Here is a 22,350-nt window from a genome sequence, read left to right as displayed (position 1 = left end):
GTCGATTCAGAACCGCTTCCGCCTTAGTTCAAAATAATTCCGAAAAACTCTGTGAGATCTATTCACCCCCCCTCTAGATCCTTAGGCCAGCGTCTAACATTCGGAATGCCGTTAGTACCGTTCATCTTTGCAGCGACTGATTCACGTTTCTTGGAAACACGATTTCTGACGTGAAGTTCTCAAGAACAATAACCGGAAGCTCTAGATACCAATTTGTTAGTGCGTGTGACACTTTTAGTGGGGAGAGAATATAGAGAATAAAGGAAATACGGATTATATTAGTGAATTGTACAAATAATGATATAGACTATGACTATTTATATACAACCTTGATTGGACTTGGGCTTACACAACTTGAATTATATTTGATAAACTTGAATTATATTTGATATTATTAAATTTGATTAAATTTGATTAAATTTGATATTATATCTAATATCCTAAATAATATTAAAAGACTATTTAAGTCAAAAGCCTTTTTTATATTTAAAATAGAAGAAGCAATAAGTTAAAATAAAAAATATTAAAATTAAATATAAGTTAAAATAAGAAATATTAAAATTAAATATAAATTTTTAAATATAAATAAAAAGTCAAAAGTATGTAGTCAAAAAATATACAAAATACATTTAACTCGGACTATTAACTTTAATATTTTTTACAATTGAATTGTAATTCATTGTATGAAATTTATATTTAAATAGTGAAATACACAAACTTGGACAGATACTAGTGTGTGTTAAAAAATAGTTTCAAGATAGAGAGTGTGTGTGTTTTGGTAACACAATTTTTGTTATCTATTTCCATAAACCTCAATTAATTAACATTTTCCCTATGACATCAATAGTGAGGAAGACAAGCATATCACCAAGAAACTCATGGATTAAGCTGGATATTAATGGACATAGTTCCATACTTGATGTGGACAAGTATGAACTTATGCGTCAAGTTCGCGTCGATGCCCGTGATCTTAGAATTCTTGATCCTATTCTGGCTTACCCTTCTGCCATTTTAGGAAGAGAAGAGGTTATTGTTATTAACTTGGAGGTATGATTAATTTTTATTATTGTTATTATTTGGAAGTAAATTTTTTTATGATTTTATTATATATTCTAATTAATTTTTTGTTTTCAGCATATCAAGGCAATCATCACAGCTAAAGAGGTTAGTCATTTTTATTATGAAGATTAAGAGAGTTGTAATATGTTTCTAGAGTTTAATTTCATCAGATGATCATTTTGTGACTAAATTATTTGATTATTAGGTTTTTTTGCTAGACCCAACAGATGAAGATGTTGTCCCTGTTGTTAGAGAACTACAAAGGAGATTGTTTGCCATTGACACAAATCAGAGAGATGATCAAAATAGTGGTTCACTTGAAGTTGAAGTAGATGAAGATGATGGTATGTTTGATCCTAATTACACTTCTTTTCTAAAGAAAGTATTATCATTATATTTTGCATTAATATTGATTTCAAAGAGTCTAGCTAGTGGCTAAATATACAATTTAAATGGATCAGAATAATTTATTAAATAATTAACAATTTAGTATGAGAATAAATAATTATGTTTATTAAGTTTTATATCAGATTTTTTAATTGATTTATTTTTCAGTCAACAAATAATGTTATTTTATAAATCTATTTTTTATCAGAAAAATATAATTATGAAAAAAATTAGAAAATTTATTTATTTCTATTTTTTCTCATCAAAAAGATAAATATGTTATACTTTTAAAAAATCCAAATAATGAATTTAAAGTTACTTATTAAATTTGATCTAAAATAAATAATAAAGACACATATTACATTTAAAAAAATAAGTTGAATAGATTGGATCTATCCAAAATATTAATGGCGGGTTTGTTTCTGTTTTTTTTTTTTTTGTATTATAAATATTTTTGTTTAATTTTTTTTAAAAAGTTTCAAATAAAAATTAGTTAAAATATTTTTTAATAAAATATTATTTTAAATATTCTAGCATTTCTTTATAACTTTTTTTTAGGAAATTTAAATTTAAAAAATTACCTAAATTTGATGTCATTTTGAATAACTTAAGAGTAAAATCATCTTTGAATATCTTTTAAAAATATATATGATTTTAACTATATTTTAATTTTTAATAATATATATTTATGATCTAATTTTTAAAAATATATATGATTTTGACTAAAATTTAATTTTTAATAATATATATTTATGATATTAGATGTCAAAAATATTATTTTAATGTATAAGAAATAAATTTGATATTCAAAATCATAATTATAATAAAAAGGTTACTTTTGAACCCGTTTGTTTTAACTATATTAACTCTAAAAAAAATTCTTTGCATTTTTCAAAATGAACTTTATGGAAAAAATATAAAATATTAAAAGTTGTCTTAACAATTTTTTATAAATTAACATATTATTTTTGATATCCAAAAATATTAGTATACATTATTGATAAAAAGATGCTCAAAATTAAATAAAGTTTTATAAAAAATTATCTCAATAATAATTTTTATAATAAATTATTCAAGATAACTTAAATTTAAGTATTTTTTTTCAAATTTTGATATAAAAAAAACTATACTTAAATAATTAATACTTAAAATATCATTTTATAAAAAGTTATTTCAATCAAATTTTCCTTTAAAGTTTTTAGAAGGCTTCTTTGCAAATTTTTTAAAAAAGTAAATCTTAAAATTTAAATAATAAATCAATATTATAGATAAATAGCACGCATGTGTCGCGACCTCTTTTTAAAAATAAAAATATTATATTTATAAAAATATTTTTTAAAAGATTAAACAAACAAATATCTTGTATCTATATGGACAGAATTCAATTAAGTTATTACGAAAGTCCCTTTAATATGTCAAATTTTCTATAAATTTTTTTATTTTTTAAAATTTTGAATTAAAAAAAATATAGGATTTCATTTTTTTAATTGAAAAGCCAAACTAAAATAATATAAAAATGAGATAATTGATGGGAAGAATCAAAGACTATAAATAACATGCCATTTTAAAATTATTTTTTATATTCTCAAATTTGAACTATAGTTTTATTGTTCACAAATTTACACAGTTAAATTTACACCTAGGACTAGAATTTACTTATAAGAGGTCTTGTTTGGTTTCTCTCTTGTGTCTTTTGTAATCTTTCTTTTTTCTTTTAATATAATTTTGGTTTATTCTAAAAAAAAATATTTACACCGTTAACTTCATTTTATTGAATTTCTCATATAACTAATTTTCTTTATTTTCTTCAAAACAATATGACCCAAATATGAAATGTAGATTTACCTTTCGAATTCCGAGCATTAGAGATATTTCTTGAAGCAATTTGTAGCTTCCTTGATGCAAGAGTTGCAGATCTGGAGATGGATACTTATCCTACATTAGATGAACTTACTACCATGGTACACATTATGTTTCAATCTATTTTACCATTGTTTTACTTTTCTTTTCTTTTAATGATCATTTGATATTTTACTCATATGTTTAGATCAGTGGTCAAAATTTGGACAAAATTCGTAAGTTGAAGAATAAAATAACAAGGCTGACTGCTAGAGTTCAAAAGGTATGTCTTTTATCCATTGTTTCGAAAAATGTTTTATTACCGACCCATCACAATTTTTTTTTTAATCAAAAAAATAGTATATATAAAAAGGAACAAGTAAAAAGGAGGGGGACCAAGACCAAAAGCCTCCGAGCTAAACAAGAACGATAGTAAGGAAGTTCTAATCTATTGCGAACCAAATCATTGTAAACAGACATAAGAGTTTCATTCCACCAGACAAAACCTTGAATAGTAAGGTCTAATGAAGCTAAAGTGTCTGCACATTGATTTTCTTCTCTAAATATATGGGAAAGAATAAACAGCATGTTTTTAGACAAGTGCTTACAGTTGGTCCACCTTTTTTTGAGTGACCAAAGAACAAAATGAGGATTGCTAATCGCAAGAGAAACTAATTTGGAGTCAGTTTCAACCCAAAGGTGCTTCCAATCTCTATCAGAGGCTATTTCAATTGCTCTCATAACTCTAATAAGCTCTGCATTAGGAGTGTAACTAACAATGCAAACTCCTTGAAAAAGAATAACATTGTAGTAGTGATTAAGAAAATTGAAACAAAACTCTAGCAAAATTAAAACAGATCAACTATTGAAAAAAATATAACTATAAATTTAAGCATATGATCACATCTATTTTGTGTTAAAATATTTCCCAACATTGGATGTAACATTGGGCTTAAGAACATCACACTCACAATACTTTGGTATATTAGATGGGTTGACAACAGGTCCTAGATAGGTTGACCACAGGTCCGGCCTTATGCAGTAGCAATATGCTCTTCAGTATAAGATCCCATATTTTAGAAGGCCTTCAATTTTTAGAAAGTGTAATATTTTTTACATTAATTTAATATTAATAAATATATAAAATGTTATAAAAAAATGTAATAAATCAAAAATTATTATAATAAAAATTCAATACAATTAAAAAAATGAGATTGGTCAAAATTATATTTTTATGTGTCATTTTAAATTATTATAATTGTATTTATTTTAGAAATTTTGGACCTATTTTTTAATTAGAACGAGACCTCTGTATAATTGGGTCGGCCCTAGTTGACAACACTAGCATTATAACATTTGTGATTGGCCTTTTATTTGATCCAGGTAAGAGAAGAGATTGAACACTTAATGGATGATGATGAAGACATGGCTGACTTATACTTATCAAGAAAATTGATATCTGCATTATCACCTATAAGTCACTCAGGTGCTTCATCTCCCACCACAAAATCCAAAAGTGTGGCAACATATCTTAGAGATGAAAATGATGTGGATGAGATTGAAATGCTACTAGAGGTTATACCATTTATTTTTAGCATATAAGAAATAACCTTCCATTTCAAACTATTCAGAGAAGCTATATTAATATGTGATTTTATTAATTTTGTAGGCTTATTACATGCAAATTGATGGAACTTTGGATAGATTGTATACTGTAAGGGTCAAAGTTATTTTGTTCCATATGCTATTATGTATTTTGTTTTTCAATTCTTAAACATAAATTTGATGGAAAATTTTAGAGGGATTAAAATTGAAAATAACTATATTTATGAGGATCAGTAACATATTTAACTCATTTTTATTTATAGTTACGGGGATATATTGATGATACTGAAGATTACATGAATATTCAGGTAATTAACTTGTAGCTATCAATTTATAATTAATTAGTAGTATATATTGGCATTTGGAGAAATGATATCTCATAGAAATAAATTTTAAATATTTTTCAGATTGACAACATTCGAAATCAGTTAATTCAGGTGCTATTATATGTGCATTTTTCTACATAAACATGGAATATTCATAAAAAAAATTATTTACATATATTTCATGCTTCTGAGTTTTTGAGTATTTTTCTCTATGCAGTTAGAGTTATTTCTTAACTCAGCAGATCTTTCCCTTGCATTTTATTCATTAGTGACTGGAATACTTGGCATGAATATTCAATATTCTTGGCAAGAAGATCATGATTACATGTTCAAATGGGTAACAACAATTAAGTACCATATTTTATGCAATTTTTAAACATGATAATAATCAAAGTAAAGAATATAATATATCCTTTTTTATTTATTTGTAGGTGTGTATTTTTACAGCAATTGTTGCCATTTCTATATTTCTCATCATAGTTGGCCATGCTCGCAAAAAGGGTTTGGTTGGATTCATGAACAACTGAATTTGCAATTTGGTGGAAAAAGGATCAATTGAAGGTTCCAATTGTAATTTATTTTGGTCTTTGTTTGTTGTACTCTAAATAAAATTTGTTGTTGAATCCTTATATACCTTGCACAATTGGTGGATGTTTTTACATTGGTGAAAATTGAATTTCCTTTTCAAGCAAAAGAAAAAGCTAGCATTGTGCATAACAGAAGTAGTATATATTGGGGTTGGTTCACATTTTTTGTTGATGAAGAAGTTAGATGATAATTAAAACTTGTTTTGTGAGTAAAATTCCAATTTATTTTGATAATACCTCTACTATTTATCTTACTAAAAATCTCATCCTTTGTGATGAAGAAGTTATAAGTTGGATAATATTTTGTAATTTTTAGAGTAAGACTTTTCTTCTTCTTGTCATCTTCTTTATTATCTACAAGTTTTTTCAGTTTTATTTCATGTTCATGCAATTTATCAAAAAGGGTAGTCAAGTCGATGGATAATAACTACCATGATTCAAAAATCGCAGCGACTTTAGGTTGTCAATTGCAATTTAAGCATCTAAAAACTTTTACAATCAAGTCCACGTTTTGAAAAACATTTTCAAGAGTTTTCATGTGATTAACAATGTAAATAAAACGTTTTTGCATATCATAAATATTTTTCCCGAGTTTCATTATGAAGAGTTCATATTCATGACTCAATGTCTTAATCCTTTTCATTTTTACCTTTGTTGTACCTTCACGGTTAACTTGAACGGTGTCCCACATTTTTTTAGCAGTTTTACAGCGAAAAACACGCAAAAATCCATCAACATTGAGACCAGCACTAATGGTAGTCCATGCTTTTAAACTTCGTTGAACATTTCCCATCTCTTATTTGGTCCATTCATTTTCCTACTTGTGTATCACAACAGCATTAATTAGATGTGTGGAAATAAAGTGACCATAATTAACAAATTTCTAAATTACGAAATACATCCTGCTTATGAAAACTTTCATCTTCACTTTTCACAAAGCATATTGTAGCAACCTGCCTAAAAATTTATGCTTTCGAGTCGCCACCTATTCTGAAGGGCGAATAGGAACCCTACGCAGATAAGAGATTGAGGGTAAGTTATTATAATCAGGCTGAGGGAAGGTATGAGGCACCCTCAGCCCTTTCCTAAAGGCTAACATTCAAAGATTAGGGTTGCATGGCAGGAATTAGGGAGAAATGTGGCAAACAGAATTTTAGGACACGATTGAGATTTTGAAGAGGGGGACTCGCCTTGTTGCCAAGTGCCTACGTACCTCCTTAGGGAGGATCAGAGTCTACGTAGTTCGGGAAGAGTTGTACGCCATTTAGAGTTGGAATTTGATTTGATATGTGTTTTTTAGAGGCTTTTTAGTTAGCCTATCGCAGTTTGTTTTGTAATTTGAATGGATTTTAGAATGATTTTTTTAGGGTTTGGGCGTACAACCCTGATTTGGCACAATTAACCGCAATAATCGATTGATTCAATTACCATAGTTAAAAGATTTGAAATTTGCATCACTACCAATTTTAATCGATTGATTCGATTATCACTAATAATGAATTAAGGTATATTTTAATAATTTTTATAGAATTTTAAGTGCATTGTTACCCCTAGCAATCGATTGATTCGATTAAAAAGAATAACAAGTTAAATCGAGAGAAAAACGGTTAATCGTCACAACCAATAAAATAGTTGCAACCATTTAGCCAAATAATAGAAATCATATTTTATTTAATTAAATAACATTTTAATTAAAAATATTGTTAACCATAGCGATTAATCGATTTAATCGGCACGAATAACAAATTACAATTTGATATAAATATTACATATTCATTCTATTAAAAAATATAATTAACATTTTATTAATATGTATTAAGAAAATAATTATACCAAATAAAACAATTAAAATTAATTTAGTTTTTATTAAGGTTTTGTTTGAGTGTGGTTGTTAATAGGGTGTATGGTATGGGTGATGAACCAGGGGCGTCAGATCTAGTTAAGGGCAGGATCAAAGGATAAGATTTGGAGGATGTATAGTGAGGGTTAGAGGCTAGGGCGCACAGGATCAGTAATTGGAATATTCAGAAAAATAAATGTTGGAGGGGAGGCTCGAACCTGCGACCTCACCCTCCCATACATGCTTGGCAACCAACTCAACTAAACACAACTTGTGTCATGGAAACGCGCCCATTACCTTATGTACAAAACGCAAGAAATAAACCTAAAAACGCGCGCGCGAATTCAAAACAGCCAACCATACAGGGACACGTAATCGTCTTCTCCAAGAAGACACCAAGAACTGCAAATATAGCTACGTTTTTGCTACGATTTCTTTCGTAGCAGTGGAGACCTGGAAAATAGCGATTAAGGCATACAAGCATATACACATGGCGCACCTATCCTAATCTCTTCGCCATGGCCACGCGAACAAAACAACGTCTTTATTTTGCCCTAATTTAACCTCTACAAAAAAACCCCAATTAAAACCCTAAAAAGCTTAAACTGACATCAATGGTGAAACACGACTAAGGCACGTAAGCATCACACAAACAATCCAGAAACAATCAGAGTACCAAGAGCAAACAGAATATATAATTAAAACATCATGGGGATGCCTATATCATGTTAATCGAATCAAGGTTTCAGTTGACTTACTTTGACAAAATTGAGGCAATTCTGGGGGTGTTGATGCTATGCTAGTATCCAATCGCTTTCAGAATGCTACAAGGAAACTTTTGCACCTTTCAAAAGTCGTTGGATCTCATTAATTCTCAGAAACCGATTTCAACTTCCTTGCCAATTTCTTGTTCTCCTTGCGTGCTCTTATGAACGAAAATTCCAACCCCTTATGCCTATGCCTTATGTTTTCTACTTATAGAGGGCAAGATTAGGTTAAAAACAAAGCCCAAAGTCTTTTAAATCCAATCTCTCCAAGTTTGTGAAAATTGACTTTTATTCTTGAATGAAAAGTTTCTTATTTTGGTCAATATTGTATCAAATCTTTCCAATCCATGTATGCACGAAATTAGACATATTTTAGACATTAATTGTAATTGGAAATACCTAAAGATCTATTTTCTAACAAAATATTTGATTTCCATGTTAATTAAATCATTAAAATGAAATAAAAACATATTAAATTAAATATAATGTTAAAATTTCGTGGGAAATATATTTAGGTATGCTAAAGTCTTATGGACCAAGAGTGTAACAAGAAACCATGGGCCCATTTGCAAATTTTCTCCATTTGAACCTCTTTTTTTCATTTTTGACCCTCACAAATTACCTAACTTTGATCAAGCATATCTCCTTCAATTTTTGAGCTATGAGGGAGTTCTAATACTTTTTAGAAACCTCAAGAGGTCCTCTACAAGCCACTTTGGAACATATTTTTCATTTGAAGCTTTTATCTTGACCATATTCTCTTTGGGAAAAAACTACTTTTGAAGGATGCCTGAAAACGACCTGTAATCTTTTGCTTTGTATCTCTTAAATGAAGCATTTTTAGCCTTGGCTTGTGAGACACAAAGTTGTAGAGAATTCAATTTCCTTCAAAATAGGCTTTGAGTGGGGCATTTTTGATGTTCCAGGTTAAAGTTATGCCCAGTCAAAGTTGGGTTGACTTTCTCCTAAAGAAACCCTAATTTGAACCTTTTGTATTTGTTCATCTCTGAGTTTCTATTAATGGAATCATGATCAATTCTTGATCAAATGATGGTTATGCACCCCATACTTGATGTTTGCCCAATGATTAAGGTTTGGATCATGCCTTGATTGTAATTGACCTTTCAATTTGGATCAGTTGACTGTGAATTATCTGGATTATGTGAATGAGCCATGCTTTGAGATTTGAGCCTTGCTTTTGTTATGAGAAAAGTGTGGGAGGTAAATTTTGGGGTATGACAGCTGCCCCTATTTAATTACCTTTGATTGAATGGAGTGAGAATACGCAGTTCTCACGTCTTTTGATCGAAGAGTTATTAAATAATGGAAGACCCCTTGAATTTGCCTTGTACCCGGTAGTGGAGAAGGATGCCTTGTTAAAGTAGTTACCTTGCTTATGGCGCTAGCAGGGGTTTGCAGCTTATGGGTAACTCACTTACTATAGTTCTAGTAAGTCGTCGCGGTTGGTATACCCATTCACTATCGTAGTTGGAATAAGTCTGTCGCAGATGGTATGACTCACTTACTATAGCTCTAGTAAGTCGTCGCAGTTAGCCATACCTGCTTACTATCGTAGTTGGAGTGAGTTTATCGTAGATGGTAAGGTCCACTTACTTTTCAGTAAGTCGTCGCAGTTGACCGTACCTACTCACTATCGTAGTTGGAGTAAGCTTATCGTAGATGGTAGAGCCCACTTACTGTCAGTCTAGTAAGTTGTCGCAGTTAGCCGTACCTGCTTACTATCGTAGTTGGAGTAAGTCTGTCGCAGATGGTATGACCCACTTACTATAGCTCTAGTAAGTCGTCGCAGTTAGCCATACCTGCTTACTATCGTAGTTGGAGTGAGTTTATCGTAGATGGTAAAGTCCACTTACTTTTCAGTAAGTCGTCGCAGTTGACCGTACCTACTCACTATCGCAGTTGGAGTAAGCTTATCGTAGATGGTAGGGCCCACTTACTGTCAGTCTAGTAAGTCGTCGCAGTTAGCCGTACCTGCTTACTATCGTAGTTGGAGTAAGCTTATCGTAGATGGTAAGGTCCACTTACTTTTCAGTAAGTCGTCGCAGTTGACCGTACCTACTCACTATCGCAGTTGGAGTAAGCTTATCGTAGATGGTAGGGCCCACTTACTGTCAGTCTAGTAAGTCGTCGCAGTTAGCCGTACCTGCTTACTATCGTAGTTGGAGTAAGCTTATCGTAGATGGTAAGGTCCACTTACTTTTCAGTAAGTCGTCGCAGTTGACCGTACCTGCTTACTATCGTAGTTGGATTAACCCCAAAAGGGTTACTTGTCTTGATGCGGGCGAGTTATGTGTATAAAAGGTTATCTTGCAAATGTGTATGCTCATGATTTTGTTATTTGTATGATGAATGTTTGTGTGCGAATGCAGGTCATGTGAATGTTTTGTATGTAAATGCGATGTGTATGAGTGTTTATGTAAGTGAATATGTAAGTATGATGACTATGGGGTACTATCTTTTGTCACCAATTGGAATTTGTTTAAGATCTTTCGAGCAACTTTACGGGTCTTGACTCAGATCGCCCGGGGCTAGTATGTCGGAATGTGGCGGTGTTTTTTTTTTAGGGTTATCAGATCATCAGGCGTATATTGGCTGCCGGAGGTATCGTGGTTTTATCCCCTTTATTTCAGTCTAATGATTTGTAAGTTTCCTGTTTTAAATTCGAAGTTTAAAGTTTATGAGAAATAAATTATTCTTTGCACTTGGTATTGAAATGATGAAAAGATAAGTATGAAAGTGAAAAGCTTTTATTGATTATTGCCTTAAATTGGCGAATGTACAAAGGGTATGAGAGAAAGAAAAATGACAAATAGAAATGACATTAATACTGCTATTGCTCTTTTTTTTGCTATCGAGGGCCCCAGTAATCCTTTGACTTCGGAAGTTGATGATTGCTCGATTTCCTATCCTTTACGAATTGTCTTGGGCTCGTAGCTTGAAGCCTTATCCCTGCTAGGCATAGTACCTCTTGACTGCATCTGAATTGATTGGGTGCGGTAGCTCATCCCCATCCATTGTAGTGAGGACTAATGCCCCTCCCGAGAACACCGTTTTTACAATGTATGGACCTTCGTAGTTAGGTGTCCATTTTCCACGGGCGTCGAGTCGAGGTAACAGTATCTTCTTGAGGACAATGTCACCTTCTTTGTAGGTTCGAGGTCGGACCTTCTTATCGAACGCTTTTTTCATCCTTTTCTGATAGAGTTGTCCATGACACAAAGCTGTCAGTCGCTTTTCTTCAATGAGATTAAGCTGATCAAAACGAGTTTTTATCCATTCCGATTCTTCTAACTTTGTGTCAGTTATGACTCTTAGTGACGGGATCTCCACCTCGATTGGGAGGACAGCTTCCATACCGTAGACTAGGGAGAAGGGGGTTGCCCCTGTAGATGTACGCACCGAGGTTCTGTAACCGTGTAGGGCGAAGGGCAGCATTTCGTGCCAATCCTTGTATGTTTTCACCATCTTTTGTATTATTTTTTTGATATTTTTGTTTGCAGCTTCGACAGCGCCGTTCATTTTAGGCCTGTATGGTGAAGAATTGTGGTGTTCAATCTTGAACTCCTCGCACAGCTCCCTCATCATGTTATTGTTCAGATTTGACCCATTATCGGTGATAATCCTGCTTGGAACCCCATACCGACATATGATATTATGCTTGATGAACCGAGTGACTACTTGTCTTGTTACGTTGGTGTAAGAGGCAGCTTCGACCCATTTGGTAAAGTAGTCTATGGCGACTAATATAAATCGGTGTCCGTTCGAAGCTTTAGGTTCTATCATCCCTATCATGTCGATTCCCCACATTGCAAATGGCCATGGTGAACTCAGAACGTTCAACGGGTTTGGTGGTACGTGCACCTTGTCAGCGTAGATTTGGCACTTGTGACAGGTCCTTGCATATTGGAAACAGTCGGCCTCCATTGTTAACCAGTAATACCCTGCCCGCAGTATCTTTCTAGCCATTGAATGTCCGTTTGCATGAGTTCCGAAGGTTCCTTCATGTACCTCCCTGATAATTTCATTGGCCTCGTTTTTATCTACACACCTCAATAACACTGAATCAAAGTTCCTTTTGTATAGGATGCTTCCGCTTAAGAAGAACTTGGATGCAAGTCTCCTCAGTGTCTTTTTATCAATTGTTGAGGCATTCTCCGGGTATTCTTGTTTTTCCAGGTACTCTTTAATGTCGTGGTACCATGGTTTGTTGTCAGACTGCTCCTCGATCGTGAGACAATAGGCAGGTTCGTCGAAGTGCCTAACGGTTATTCGTGGTTCATGGTTTGGCCAGGTCACTTTGAACATAGAGGAAAGCGTTGCTAGTGCATCGGCTATTTGATTTTCTTCCCTCGGGATATGAGTAAAGGTGATAGTATCAAATTCAGCTGTCAACTCCAGTATAAGGTCTCGGTATGGGATTAGCTTTGCATCTCGAGTGTCCCACTCTTTGTTGACCTGATGGATTACCAATGCTGAGTCTCCGTATACATCAAGGAGTTTGATTCTTAGGTCGATTGCAGCTTCTAACCCCAATATGCATGCTTCGTATTCTGCAATGTTGTTGGTACAGTCGAAACATAGTCTTGCAGTGAAGGGTAAGTGTCGGTCATCGGGAGATGTCAATACTGCCCCTATGCCATGTCCTAGTGCATTTGAAGCACCGTCGAACATGAGTTTCCATACCAAACCCGGTTCGGGTCCCTCATCGGGTCCCGGTATTTCATAGTCTCTTACTAGCATAATATCCTCGTCTGGGAAGTCGAACTTCATAGATTGGTATTCCTCGAGTGGTTGGTGGGCAAGATGTTCTGCCAAGACACTCCCTTTTATTGCTTTTTGAGTTACATACTGTATGTCGTATTCGGACAACAACATTTGCCATCTTGCAATTCTTCCCGTGAGAGCCTGTTTTTCGAACACGTATTTCAAAGGATCCATTCTCGATATCAGCCATGTGGAGTGGTTCAGCATATATTGCCTTAGACGTTTGGAGGCCCATGCTAGGGCGCAACATGTCTTTTCCAATGGTGAATACCGAGACTCGTAATCCGTGAATTTCTTACTGAGGTAGTAAATAGCGTGTTCTTTCCTGCCTGTTTCATCTTGTTGCCCCAGTACACACCCCATAGACCTTTCGAGTACTGTGAGGTACATGATTAGTGGCCTTCCGAGTACAGGAGGTAAGAGTATAGGTGGTTCTTGTAAGTAGTTCTTTATGGTTTCGAATGCTACTTGACAATCATCATTCCACTTGATAGGTTGATCTTTCCTGAGTAGTTTGAATATAGGCTCGCATGTAGCTGTTAGATGTGAAATGAACCTTGAGATGTAATTCAACCGACCCAGGAAACCTCGTACCTCTTTTTCTGTTTTTGGAACGGGCATCGCTTGTATGGCTTTTACTTTATCGGGATCAACCTCTATACCTCGTTGGCTTACAATGAATCCCAACAGCTTTCCCGATCTTACACCAAACGTACACTTGTTCGGGTTTAACCTTAGCTTGTACTTCTTTAGACGTTCAAACAGCTTATGTAGATTTGTAATATGTTCTTCTTCAGTGCGAGACTTGGCAATCATATCATCTACATATACTTCGACCTCTTTATGGATCATATCATGGAATAATGTGACCATGGCTCTTTGATATGTTGCCCCTGCATTTCTCAACCCGAATGGCATTACTTTGTAGCAAAAAGTGCCCCAAGAGGTCATGAAGGTAGTCTTTTCCATATCCTCGGGAGCCATCTTAATCTGATTATACCCGGAGAAACCATCCATAAAAGAGAACACGGAAGCTTGTGCTGTATTATCCACCAAGATATCTATATGTGGAAGTGGGAAATCATCTTTTGGACTTGCTTTATTTAGATCCCTGTAATCTACACACATGCGCACTTTCCCGTCTTTTTTAGGAACCGGCACTATGTTTGCAATCCAAGGTGGGTAGTCAACCACAGCAAGAAACCCGGCATCGAACTGTTTGAGCACCTCTTCCCTAATCTTACTATCCATATCTGGTCGAACCCTTCTGCGCTTTTGCCTGACCGGCGCACATCCTTCTTTGAGAGGTAACCTGTGTACCACGATGTCTGTATCCAACCCCGGCATGTCACGGTATGACCAAGCAAAAATCTCTGCATACTCGTGGAGGAGCTTGATTAATGTCGCTTTTACGTCCTTACCTAGCGTTGCCCCAATCTTAATGTTTTTGGGTTCTTCATCTGTTCCCAAGTTTATGGTTTCAATGGCCTCTTGTGGAGGGAGCATGCTCTTGGATTCCTTATCCACTAACCTTGACAACTCTTCCGGAAGTTCATCGTCTTCCTCATCCCCTCCTTCAGCCTGACTAGCGAGAGCCTCGAGTTTGTATAGAGTCTCAGCAGTATTATTATCGGTGGTGTCAGGAAGTGATCTGCACATGTTTTATGTTTGTTTTCTTTTAGTATGCAGATGTGAACGTGCTTTGTTTGTGCAAGAAATTTATTTGTCATTTTCAGAAATGGGAAAGGAATAAATGCGAGAAAAGACAATATTTTCAATACCAAAATGCAAAGACAATTTTATTAATAAACTTCGAACTTGAAAGTAAATGGGGCCCTTACAAACTAGCTCTATGCTTCGGGCGAGGCATGAGCGTTATTGTTTTTCTTTATCAAAAAGGGGAAATAAAACACACAAAAGCAAATTACTTTGAAATGAAAACTATCTCCGGTATCTCCAGGCTTGTCCAATTCTGAAGCTGTTCTCCTGGCCTGATCTCTCGAATGAAATTGGACGTCCCTTCTTGAGAGTCCTGATTGGACACCATAGCCACATGCTCATAACCGCCAGTCACAAAAGTTTGCATTATTGGGGGAAATGGTCGTTCTTCTTTATTAATGCTTGTGACCTTGGTGGGTTGGTATCCTAACCCCAGGCGATCTTTCTTCTCCAAAACTTCTGGCAGCTTGCCTCAGCCTTTAGTATCTGTGTCTTGTAGGTCTTTCCATGAGGTTACCGCCCTTCTTATCTTCTCCACTGGTAGTGTGATAGCAGTTGCAATTTCTAGAGCTTGAAATGCGGTACCCAATGCTTCGTCTCCAGCCTCAATATATCTGTATGAGTTTAGATTGCTGACAAATATATCCTCTTCTCCATTGATAGTTACTATGGAGTTCCCATTCACAAACTTTAGTTTCTGATGGAGGGTGGAGGTGACTGCCCCAGCTGCATGGATCCAAGGACGCCCTAGTAGGAAGGTATAAGCTGGCTCGATTTCCATCACTTGGAAGTTGATGCAGAAGGTGTGGGGACCAATTATGACAGGAAGGTCTACTTCTCCAAATACCGGACTCTGTGATCCATCGAAAGCTTTAACCACCAGACGACTAGGTCTAACCACGAGTCCCTCTAAGGCTATCTTATCAAGTGTGGCTTTTGGCATCACGTTTAAGGATGACCCTGTGTCGATCAAAACTCTAGCCAGATGAGCCTTCCCACATTGCATGGAGATATGCAAGGCTTTGTTGTGTGACTTTCCTTGTAGGGGTAACTCATTGTCACTGAAACCCAGGCATGCCCCAGCAGTTAGATTGGCCACCATTCCATCAAATTGATTGACTGTGATGTCCTTAGTTACATGGGCAGCGTTTAGGATCTTCATCAAGGCATCTCGATGCTTCTCGGAGTGTATCAATAATGATAAGAGCGATATTTTAGACGGTGTCTGTTGCAACTGATCTACCACTCTATAATCACTCTTCTTAATCAGAGCGAGAAACTCCTCAGCATCTTTATTAGAAGTTTCTTTATCCTTAGGTTCAGCCTCGTCAATTGGTCTCGTGACAACTTGTTCTCCAGATTGTGTCAAGTTTCCACTAGACATTGGTTGTACTTGCGCAGTTTTGAATATGCGCCCACTACGGGTCATACCTCCAGGTCCAACGATGCTTGATACTGCAGTATTAGTATCGGTCTCATATTCCCATGGTACCGCTTTCATCTTGTCCAAAGGATATGGTCCTCTGATTGGGATGATCTTGGTACGTTCTTGCGCAGGTATCATCACTGGCGGTCTAGAGCATGGGATAATCAATGGTTTCCTTGCCCCTTGTGCAGGTATCATTAAAGGCTCGTTTCTTTCCACCATCGCCACATATTCCTCTTCAGGGTGTTCCTCCAATTGGATCAATCCTTGATCCATGAGTCTTTGCAAAGTGTCTTCGAAAGCTTCGTTATGTTCTAGGATAAACCCCTTTATAAGAAGATACCTCTTAAGTGCATCTGTGGGGGAGTTCCGTTGTTGAACCAACTCTTGCTCATTGACAACTTCTATTGCATTGACTGCGCCTTCATGGTGTGGCATTGGATTTGTTTTCACATTGGGTTTGTCAAAAGCAATTGCTCCTGACTCTATCAAGTCCTGAACCTTGTGCCTAAAGGCCCAACATTTTTCCAACGTATGTCCAGGAGAATTGTCGTGAAATTCACACCTCTCATTCGGGTTGAATCTGGGTGGAATCTTTCCTGGAATTAGGGGTGGCATAGGTCTAAGCTCTACCAATGATTCACTCAGCAAATATTTTAGTATTTCACTCTTGGAAGTGGGTAGAGGATCGAATTTCCTCGGAGGACCTTGGAACCTGCTTTGTTGAGGTGGGTAGGACACAGGAGGTCTAGGCTCTTGATGCACTACTGCGTTGGTCTCCCCTTCCTTCTTTTTAGCGAAGGTTGAGGTGGGCCTTTTTGAGTGATAAGAGTTAGTTGATGCTCCTTGTATTTTCCCGCTCTTAATTCCGTCTTCTATCCTTTCACCAATAACCACTAAATCTGAAAACCCTGAGGACACACTCCCTACCATTTTATCGTAATATGGCCCTTGTAATGTAGCCATAAACATTTTTACGAGTTCTTTTTCCAACAGGGGAGGTTGGACTCGGGAGGCCATTTCCCTCCATCTTTGTGCATACTCCTTGAATGATTCCTCTTTCTTTTGTGACAAATTTTGGAGTTGCATCCGATCGGGTGCCATGTCCAAATTGTATTTATATTGTTTCAGGAACGTATTAGCAAGGTCGGTCCAGCTTCGGATGTGAGACTTCTCTAATTGCATATACCAGTCAACCGATGCTCCACTCAAGCTATCTTGGAAAAAATGCATCATCAGCTTCTGGTCATGAGCATAAGCAGCCATTTTTCGCACATACATGCGCAAGTGATTCCTCGGACAAGAGAGTCCCTTGTACTTTTCGAAGTCGGGTATCTTGAATTTGTGAGGAATAGTCAAATCCGGCACTAAGCTCATTTCATAGGTATCCACATCGAAGACATCATATCCTTCCATTGCTTTCATCCTTTCTTCCAGCGCCTTGATTTGTCCACTCTCCTTGGAATTCTCCCCAGAATCAACAGAGGTCAGCTTTGGTTGAGGGACTTGATCTGTGTCATTAGTGTCCCCATACTGTAAATCCAAGTAGTCCTCATCCCTAAGCGGATTGTTGACTGGAATGCGAACGGTGCGAGACGCCCCTTCTTTCTGAATAGTAGGGATAAATCCTTCTTGAGAAGCCTCTCCCTCTTCATGAGTTGTGATAGTCCTTTTTGAGGAGTGGGCTTTTGCCTTGTGAGGGTCATGACCCTTAACATATCCTAGCAATGGGTTGCCATCTTTAGGTATCTCTTCATACTGATCATGAACTTCCTTAGCTTTATCTTGCTTATCTTTGAGTTCTTTCATGAAGCTCAGCACTTGGGCCATTCCTCCCTGGAGGTCTTCAACAGTACCCTTTAGTTGAGTCATTTCCTCACGAAGGGCAGCCTGGTTCTGTTCCAATTGTTCCATTGCCCTTTTCTTTTGAGATCTTGTCTGAATTAGCGGTTGAGTTGCAATGGCGTGACTGGAGGTGAAGATAGTTTTTCTTTAATGCTTTGGTAATGAAATATGGCATGCATGATATGAATGTTATGCTTATGCTATGTTCATGTTTTATCCACATTATTATAGTAAATATACATTCTTCTTTTTTTTTTATTTTTTTTGCATATATTTATTTGGTGAATATTATAGGAACAACAAGTAAATGCGAAAATAAACACACTTTATTAATTGAAAGGAAACACCACTTCATTGTTGGTTTACAAAAAAGAAAGGAAACTGAAAATTAAAAATACTTAAAATAACTTGAATCAAAAGTACTTGGAATAAAAGCAACAAGGAAATAACATAAAACTAAGAGCGCCTTTGGATGTCTTCTTTGAACTTGTCCACCATGCTCCTACAAAGCTCCATAAACTCTTTGACGACTTCAGGAAGGATGATGGGAGAAGATTCTGCTCTTTCCAAACTTTTTGGAATATCCAGGATTAGATCATTACACAAGAAGACTAGCTTAGCATGATCCTCACGACATTTTTCATATTCTTCGAGCATCTTGGGAACCATGCTCACATGCTCATTCGCCGCAGAAATAATTGAATAAAGTCTTTTCCAATAATCTTTTTCTTCCAAGGCTGCCTCAAATTCCTCTTTTTGTCTTGTGAATACCTCCCTAAGTGACACCATAGCTTGAAATGCCCTTTCATACTCACCGGTGCGCTGTAAAAGTTCTTCCTCCGTGGTTAATCTTCTTGCATGTTCTTGTTGTCCAGCATTGAGGGCTTCTTGAAGATCATATTTGAGACCTCTTATTTCATCCTCTTGATCTTTAGTCCTATCAGTTAATTCAAAGATCACAGCTTCTAGATTCTTCTCAGATTCTGTTTTGTCATGGGAAGCCTTTTCGTAACGTCTTCTCCACCTTGCAATTTCCCTATCTGCTTGTTCCAACCTCTCATTATGTGCTTCCAAATTAAAATTAGCACTTAGAACTCCTTCGGTTGCACGTTTCCTCTTACCCCTTTGCCTATCATTCTCTTCCTTCATTGCTTGAAGTTCTTGATTTTTCTCTTTGAGGTCAAAGCGTAGTTGACTCCTTTCGTTGGTAAGTTGATGCAAATCAAGTTCTAGTTTCTCTTTTTCCTTTTGGGATGCCTCTAGGGCAGCCTTGATCCCTTCTATCTCTTCGATGGATAGAGGAACAGGATCGGGAGAATCAGGCTTGTATGCGGGATCCACAACAAAAGGTAGCAAAATCTTTCCAACTCTTTCTTGAACCCATGTGGTGTAAGGTGCTTTTGCAATTGCATTCTTTGGCCCGAAATATTTTCTTTGAACCTGACTCCAAGCTTGAATTACTCTTTTCAATGTTCTTGGTGCACCTTTCCCATTATCATGCAAGATCAATTCTTCTATTTGTTGCTCCGAAGGTTCACTATCCATAGAATGTCCTAATTGACGCAATGCTAACACGGGGTTATAATTAATACAACCAAGAGTCCCCATTAATGGCACATTGTCAAAATCTCCACATTTGTAAATGATCCTATCAGATTTTAATTTCTTTGCATACCATAGGATAGAATCTGCTTTAAGAGCCCTTAGCTTTTGAGACCACTCGTTCCTAGCAAGCTCTTTGATAAAGCAACTGGATTTGTAGAGATGAGAAGTCAACCAAGAATATAGCCAGTGGACACAACAAAATAGCATTCCTCTCTTCTTTTCATACTTTGTATGGATAGCATAGTAAATATTAGCGAGGATAGTCGGAGTAGGATCTTTTCCATAAACCTTAAAGGAAGTGAAAGCATGAATGGCAGCGGGATCAACATAATCAACATTTTTTGGCAATAAGACAACTCCAAAAATCAAAAGAGCTAATAAATGTCCACAAATGTCCCATTGTTTCTTTTGAGCATACATTAAAGCTTGATTTTCTAAGTAAGATCTTTTGATCCCATGCACATCCCCATCAGTTTTATAATTAGTCTTTAATTCCGTAGCAGATAACCCCAAAGCTTTTGCCAAATCTGAAAAGTCAACTTCTTTACCCGCACCAGTATAGAATTCTTTTTTAATTTTTGAGAACCCCAAAGTAGCATCTATCTCTTCCAAAGTTGGAGCCAACTGAAAGTCTTGAAAAGTGAAGCACCTAAGCGGAGGGTCATAAAATTGAACCAAAGCAGTAATTGCTTCTTCTTGTACTCTCACCCTTAGCAAGTCCAAAATATTCCCATAGCGGATTACAAACCTATCCAAGGCACTTGATGGTAATTTCTCCTTGATTATTTTCAGCTTCTTGATATCCGGAGTGGAAACGGAAAGGTGAACAATGGTCTTCTTGGTGCTCATCCTTCCTACACATTCACCAAATAGAATATATTTTTTTTTACATTTATATCATATTTTTTTATTTACTATTTTTTTGTGGATAAAACATGATGAGGATGCAAATGAGAGATGATGCATGCAAACACACAAAAAAAAGAAAATCATAGTAACAAAACAAATATATATATATATAAAACAAATCAAACATATATAACACAATATTTTAAGAAACCCAAGTTCATAGGTTCGACGTAGGGGGCTCTAGGGAGCCAACCTTTTATGGGGGGTTCTAGAAGGTCTCATGGGGTCATTCGTAGCCTCCGAGACTCTTTGTCTCTTCGGATTTTAAAACGACTCATTTTATCCATGAGGTTCGAATTTTTGGGGTAGGTTCTCGGAGAGATCAGCCAAGTATCCAGTCCAGCCCTCAACAAAGTCAAGCCTCGTTTTGGACCTTTCCGAACACTCAACCCACTCCGAGTGGAGTTATCAGTGAGATTCGTAGGAGATTCGTACTCCCCTATTGATCTCAAAGTTAACTCCCACACTTAGGGTTTAACATAATATAAAGCAGCAATGCATATAATAATTAAACATTTCAAGGCAGAACAAATAAACAAAAAACAAAAACAAATAAATAATAAAAACATTAATATTTATTAAAAGATGAACCTCCCCCCAAACCCTAAAATGCGCCACAAACCCTAAACCATAAACACGAGCCATAAACCTAAACCCACTCAAGCCTTAGGAGCATAATAATTCACTAAAAGTGTTGTCCCCAGCAGAGTCGCCAGCTGTAGCAACCTGCCTAAAAATTTATGCTTTCGAGTCGCCACCTATTCTGAAGGGCGAATAGGAACCCTACGCAGATAAGAGATTGAGGGTAAGTTATTATAATCAGGCTGAGGGAAGGTATGAGGCACCCTCAGCCCTTTCCTAAAGGCTAACATTCAAAGATTAGGGTTGCATGGCAGGAATTAGGGAGAAATGTGGCAAACAGAATTTTAGGACACGATTGAGATTTTGAAGAGGGGGACTCGCCTTGTTGCCAAGTGCCTACGTACCTCCTTAGGGAGGATCAGAGTCTACGTAGTTCGGGAAGAGTTGTACGCCATTTAGAGTTGGAATTTGATTTGATATGTGTTTTTTAGAGGCTTTTTAGTTAGCCTATCGCAGTTTGTTTTGTAATTTGAATGGATTTTAGAATGATTTTTTTAGGGTTTGGGCGTACAACCCTGATTTGGCACAATTAACCGCAATAATCGATTGATTCAATTACCATAGTTAAAAGATTTGAAATTTGCATCACTACCAATTTTAATCGATTGATTCGATTATCACTAATAATGAATTAAGGTATATTTTAATAATTTTTATAGAATTTTAAGTGCATTGTTACCCCTAGCAATCGATTGATTCGATTAAAAAGAATAACAAGTTAAATCGAGAGAAAAACGGTTAATCGTCACAACCAATAAAATAGTTGCAACCATTTAGCCAAATAATAGAAATCATATTTTATTTAATTAAATAACATTTTAATTAAAAATATTGTTAACCATAGCGATTAATCGATTTAATCGGCACGAATAACAAATTACAATTTGATATAAATATTACATATTCATTCTATTAAAAAATATAATTAACATTTTATTAATATGTATTAAGAAAATAATTATACCAAATAAAACAATTAAAATTAATTTAGTTTTTATTAAGGTTTTGT

At 35.6% G+C, this 22,350-nt stretch overlaps 1 protein-coding gene across 1 annotated transcript; it reads left to right on the top strand.

Moving 5' to 3' along the window:
• Positions 1–776: 776 nt before the first annotated feature.
• LOC131600179 (magnesium transporter MRS2-2-like) lies at positions 777–5,971 on the top strand. Its single transcript, XM_058872379.1, has 11 exons — positions 777–1,047; positions 1,135–1,164; positions 1,265–1,403; positions 3,286–3,407; positions 3,494–3,568; positions 4,669–4,860; positions 4,955–4,999; positions 5,154–5,198; positions 5,298–5,327; positions 5,434–5,553; positions 5,648–5,971. Exons 1-11 carry the CDS (start codon positions 835–837, stop codon positions 5,741–5,743), a joined length of 1,107 nt encoding a protein of 368 aa, XP_058728362.1. The 5' UTR covers positions 777–834; the 3' UTR covers positions 5,744–5,971.
• Positions 5,972–22,350: the final 16,379 nt, after the last annotated feature.

This window comes from Vicia villosa, linkage group LG4 (assembly GCF_029867415.1).
Source record: "Vicia villosa cultivar HV-30 ecotype Madison, WI linkage group LG4, Vvil1.0, whole genome shotgun sequence".
NCBI classification, from domain to species: domain Eukaryota; kingdom Viridiplantae; phylum Streptophyta; class Magnoliopsida; order Fabales; family Fabaceae; genus Vicia; species Vicia villosa.
Note: the sequence above shows the minus strand (reverse complement) of the source record. Positions and strands in the feature narration are given on the sequence as shown.

Coding starts and splice junctions, on each gene's coding strand:
- LOC131600179 (XM_058872379.1), top strand. CDS start 835: ATGACATCAATAGTGAGGAAGACAAGCATATCACCAAGAAACTCATGG. Junction 1,048..1,134: donor TTATTGTTATTAACTTGGAG/GTATGATTAATT, acceptor TTTTGTTTTCAG/CATATCAAGGCAATCATCAC. Junction 3,569..4,668: donor TGACTGCTAGAGTTCAAAAG/GTATGTCTTTTA, acceptor TATTTGATCCAG/GTAAGAGAAGAGATTGAACA.